The 5,480-nt window shown below is 36.8% G+C and overlaps 2 protein-coding genes across 2 annotated transcripts; both read right to left on the bottom strand.

The window, feature by feature from the left end:
* Positions 1 to 500: 500 nt before the first annotated feature.
* LOC6560845 lies at positions 501 to 1,431 on the bottom strand. Its single transcript, XM_001985727.3, has 2 exons — positions 1,198 to 1,431; positions 501 to 1,129 (listed from the first exon to the last, which is right to left on the bottom strand). The coding sequence occupies exons 1-2, from the start codon at positions 1,387 to 1,389 to the stop codon at positions 632 to 634; spliced, it is 690 nt and encodes a 229-aa protein (XP_001985763.1). The 5' UTR covers positions 1,390 to 1,431; the 3' UTR covers positions 501 to 631.
* Positions 1,432 to 1,984: 553 nt separating this feature from the next.
* Positions 1,985 to 3,103, bottom strand: LOC6560334. Its single transcript, XM_001985726.3, has 2 exons — positions 2,872 to 3,103; positions 1,985 to 2,813 (listed from the first exon to the last, which is right to left on the bottom strand). The coding sequence occupies exons 1-2, from the start codon at positions 3,061 to 3,063 to the stop codon at positions 2,307 to 2,309; spliced, it is 699 nt and encodes a 232-aa protein (XP_001985762.1). The 5' UTR covers positions 3,064 to 3,103; the 3' UTR covers positions 1,985 to 2,306.
* Between the last annotated feature and the right edge of the window lie 2,377 nt (positions 3,104 to 5,480).

Below are 5,480 nucleotides of genomic sequence, written 5' to 3'. Positions count from 1 at the left end.
AACGCACTCAAAGTGCAGCTCAATCTTATTATCCGAACTGACCGTGGCAGGAACGGAAATATTCATGCACTCCTTGGTATCCAATGCCGTCACAATTTGTCAGGACTTTGTTAAGCTATTTTAGTCTTAAAAGCGGATAGTAACTGCTGCGGCAAGCTGAACTGCAATGAGTAATCAACTTGTGAATGAATAGAATCTTATCTGATATATAATTTTCTGAGATGCCAATTAAAGATAAGAGTTTATTATCTGATATATAAGCGATTGACTATTGATTGATTGATTGATTAGTTTTTGTTAGGCAAAGCAACCTCAAGCGATATTTGATGCCTGGATAATAGCAAATGAATTACGTCATTTCGTTCACACTGAATATAGTTTAGAGTTGATTCATAATTGAGAATATTTCCGATCCTTATCTATACCATAAATCCTAATCATGACACTCCTCAGTAAATAAAGCGTGGCAATCTATTCATAAAAGTAAAGTCAATTAATAGTTAAAACTTGTCTTATACATACAAGATATAAAAATAAATTGCATGTTCATTATATTATTTAAAAATGTTATCTTCTTATGAATCATTAAAATTGCTTGACTTGATTCTTGAACTAAGAAACTAATTAGATTTTATATATTCCTACGATAGACAAGAAGCGCCAAGGCCAACGCAACAAGTGATCCGCCGGCTGTGCGCATTGCTGAGTTGCACTTTTCCAGAGATTGCTCCACCCAGACAATATTCGTGCCCTGTCCCAGTTCGACGAACTTTATCTGCAGATCCATCATTTCTTCCGAAGTCAGATGTCGCTGGCGCGTCCACACCTTAAAGCGGTCCACGGGGTTAGTGCCCACGTAGCCGCAGAAGAAGGCGTATGTGATTCTATCCGTTCTGACAAGCTTGTAGGTCTCCTCAACATTCTTCTCAAAGATACCATTTTGAGTTTTCGAATTCCAGGGATAGGAGCTCGACTTCTTTGCGGACTCCCATTTGTCATCAGAGGAGTCAACGTACTCAAATTGCAGCTCAATCTTATTCTCCGTACTGACCTTGTCATCAACTGAGATATTCGAGCACTTCATGTAGTTGAAGGGATATTGGCCCGTCTCATACCAGAGACCTACAAGCTAAGAGCATGCGAAAACAAATATAAATATAAATATGTGATTTAGGCTACTATTCATTTAATGCTTACAGGATCGAGATCCAGTTTGGATCCTTCATATAAACGACAATTATAAAATGGTGGCTCAGTTGTTGGTGATATTTCTGTTGTTATTTCTGCTTCACTTGTTTGTTTTGTTGTTGATTCCGTTGTCTGCGACCAAACGCTGTGCATGCAGCAGACCAGCACCAGCAGCACCACTAATAAACTTTTACTATCCATGGCAATTTTTGAGAACTGTATTCTGCCGAGTTTGTTGAGCGACTGATCGATTTTTTACGATTACTAAACTAATATAATAATCTTTGCTTTATCTTTTTGGTAAATGTGACTTTTTTCCGTCGTTGCGTATGCCATAAATGTGCACTGAAAGAAATATATCAAATTCGTTTTATATGTATATTTTAAATGATTTATAATTAATGTCTTCCCTTTTGCATTATGTCCTTTTATAGGTTCAACTTTTTTCAATAATTATTATAGATTAATTTATATATTTTTTTTAATCAATTGGTATTATGAAACTCTTTTTTTTCATATTTTAGATTCCTTCATATATTTATTTATAATATTTATTTTCGTATTTTGTTTAAATGCACACTGATTGCAGTCACAATTGGAGCTGTTGTGTATAATCCCCTTATAAAGGCTTATCTGATATATAATTCATTGAAATGCTAGGAAGAGATAAAGGTTTCATGCATGATATACGAGTGCTGTTTGATTAGTTTTCCTTTTAATGTAAACCACTCTGAATTATCAGTTGAAAGCAAAAGGAATTGCGTCATCAGATTACTACGAATAATGGCAATCGTTATTAATCATCATATGAACTTTGAGTTGATTCGTAATTGGGAATTATACTCGCCATCGTTATCTTTAATAGCAATCCAAAATAAGACAGTTGTCAGTAAATTTAAGAAGATAAGACTAATGGACAACAAATAAATCGAAAATAGCAGTAAAAATAATCTGTAATTAGACAACTGAAGACAACTAAAACTGCGCTAATAAAAAATTTACTTTGTATGTATATTTATTGGAATTATTTAAATATAAAAGCTTTGCTTAATAATGAAGAAATGTTTTCAAGAATTTCATATTTTTATAATTAGCTAAAATTTGATCCAAAATTGATTTTAAATATTCCTGCGATAGATAACAAGGGCCAAGGCCAATGCGACAAGTGATCCGCCGGCGGTACGCATGGCGGAGCTGCACTTTTCCTCGGATTGTTCCACCCAGACGAGTTTTGTGTCCGGACGCAGATCGTCCATCTCTTTTTGGAGGGCATCTTTCTGCTCCGTGGACAGAATTGCGTTTCGCGACCAAATTATAAAGGGTTCGTAGGTGGATGCGTCATCGTAGCCGCAGAAGAATGCGTAATTGGGGTTTTGCAATTTGATAAGCTTATAGGTAAGGGTATCCTTCTCCCTTTTCCACGTGAAGATACCATTTTGGGTGTCCGTGTTCCAGGGAAAGGTCACCGTTTTGCTCGTGGACTCCCACTTGTCGTCAGAGGAGTCAACGTACGAAATATCAATATCTAAATTTTTCTCCGCACTGTCCTTTTCAGGAACTGTGATTTCTTTGCACTGCATATTCACGTCATTAGCACGGCCCGTCTCATACCAAACGCCTTTGACCTAAGAGCAGGGAAAGCATATACCTTATGCATTGGGCTTTTCATATCACTATACTTACAGTGTTCAGATCGACTGTAACTGCATTATATTCACTACAAGATGTAAAAGGTATTTCTGTTGTTTCTGTGGATATCTCTGTTGTTTCTGTGGATATTTCAGTTATCGATGTGGTTGCGGTTGTCTGCGACCAAACACTGTGCATGGAGCAGACCAGCACCACCAGCACCACTAATAAACTTTTACTATCCATGGCAATTTTTGAGAACTGTATTCTGCCGAGTTTGTTGAGCGACTGATCGATTTTTGACAAACACTGAACTTTAATATAATGTCTCCTTTATTGCGGCTTATCATATCTATATATATAGTTTTTTTCCGTCGTTCCGTATGTCATAAATGTACACTGTAGAAAATATTGCAATTTAATTGGAAAAATTACGGATTTTTATGTATTTTTTTGAAGTTTTAAATGGATTTCAGTACCTATAACTGTTAATAGCTCTTATAAACTCTTATTGTAATATGTATAATAGATAATATATATCTTTTCAAGTTTTAAGTGTTTTTATTTTATTTAAAACGTTTCTCAAAAATTCTATTATATAATATAATATATAAATAAATGTTTAGTTCGTGTCGTGTTACATTCAAAATGTTGAATGATGGCATCAGCTGCAATGAGTAATTAACTTGTAAATCAATACAATCTTATCGGATACACAATTATTGTAGAGATCAGGGCTGAATGCCTGATATAGGAAGTGTTATCTAATTAGTTTATTTTCAAAGGTAAAGTACACTGCTATATCAAGTGATGAAGTATACCCTAGTCGAAGCATATAAATAATCGAAACCCATTGCTTTTTTGTCAAATGTTATCAACCATTATGAATTTATACTTCATTCTTGACAATCCATTCAGAAGTATTCGCGGCTATTATCTTTAACATCAATCATAATCAAGACACTTCTTAGGAAATTTAAGGAATAATAAACACAGTTAAAATAACAGTTAACAAATCATGTGATAGACGAGAGTATTCATTTAATAAAGGTAGTGTGATCGAAGTGACTCTTTTCAAGAATTTTCTATAGCCTCGTCTATCTGAATGATAACAATTTGATTAATTTTAATTACAATTGCATTAACGAACCCTAGCTAAGTATGATTGCCAGTCAATGTCCGGTGGTCGTGTGGCATAGCTCAGCGGTTGCCCCGTCCAAGAAGACGTGCAAAAATTGTCACCGTCAGTGACAGGCGGCAAGGGGCCGAGGCTAAAGTTGTCGAGCCAGGACCTTTGTGCGCCCTGATGGAAACTGAATAGCGTGGAGAAGGATGCCGTGAATGCTTAGGTTCCTGCTGCTGTCGCTGTTGCTGCCTTTGACGGCAACTGAAGTGCACACAATGAGAAGGCAGGCAGACATTCTCAAATCTTAAAGGAAAGCGCCAGCTTACGAACAGCATTCATATTTATTCATTTAATGAGCGCCGTTGTTGTCAGATACATTTCACATCTTTTAATAATGAATAACAATTACATTTTATATTTATTAACATTTTATTTATTAACATGTTAACTAATTATCTAAGCATTATCAACAATTTATCAGCTGCTATGGTATCCATTTCGGATCTTAACTCTTTCTGTAATTTCCTTTCTCTCAGCTGCAATATGTGGCTCAGATCAGCGAGAGAACAACTCTTTCCAACTCTTATCAAGTGGAATGGAAAACGAAGACAAAAGCAACGTTGGCAATGTTAAGAAAAGTATTTTTACTGCATATATCCGCTTAACCACAATAGCGGCTGTCACATGTTTGCAATACTCAAAGCCGTTCACAATCGCTTGCTGGTTGGCCAAATCAACTGCCAGTTGTGATACACATGCGTTGGCATATTCATGTGTGTGTGTGTGTGTGTGTGTGTGTAGATACATTCATATGTTGCTTGCGAGTTTTTATGCCCCACAGACAGGAAAAAAAACTTGTGGCAACATTAGCAACTACAAAAACCGACAAAACTAAAATGCAAGGACAACAAAAAACGTTTAAGAAAGATGAGTTTGTGTGTGTGGGTTCAGCAACAGCTTGAGCTACAACAACAACAAGAACAGCAGCAGCAGCAGCAGTAGCAGCAACAACACAAGCAAAAGCACCGACAGCAGCAATGGCAAATGGCAGCAACAGCAGCGGCAGCGGCAGCAAGAGTAACCGTTATTAAAGATTTTGAATACCTAATTATGAAAATGTCAGACGCAAACGTTTTTCTTCTTTTTTTTTTGGTGCGGCAAGGCACACAAGGCAAGCAAAGAGCGAGCGAGCTAGTGTGACTCAGAGAGTGGGAGCGAGAGAGAGAGAGAGAGTTGCTGTTGTGCGAGTCGCCTGCTGCTGTTGTTGCTGCTGTTCTTGTTTTTACTATTATTGCGGCTAACAGCAGCAACAGCAAATTGTGTTTGTGTTGTGATGTGCCTGGCAGCCAAAACATTTCGCATCTCTTTTGCCTTAGCAGTTGCTGTGCGACAACAACAATATTACAAACAGCAGCAGCAACAACAGCAACAACAACAGCAACAGCCTCAAAAGCAGCAACGGCAGCAGCAGCAAAATATGAAAAATTCCATTTTCATGTCACTCAATTGAATTTCCATTCAAGTTTTCTTTTATTTT

The sequence above is a fragment of the Drosophila grimshawi genome, unplaced genomic scaffold, assembly GCF_018153295.1.
Source record: "Drosophila grimshawi isolate 15287-2541.00 unplaced genomic scaffold, ASM1815329v1 contig_1367, whole genome shotgun sequence".
NCBI classification, from domain to species: domain Eukaryota; kingdom Metazoa; phylum Arthropoda; class Insecta; order Diptera; family Drosophilidae; genus Drosophila; species Drosophila grimshawi.
Note: the sequence above shows the minus strand (reverse complement) of the source record. Positions and strands in the feature narration are given on the sequence as shown.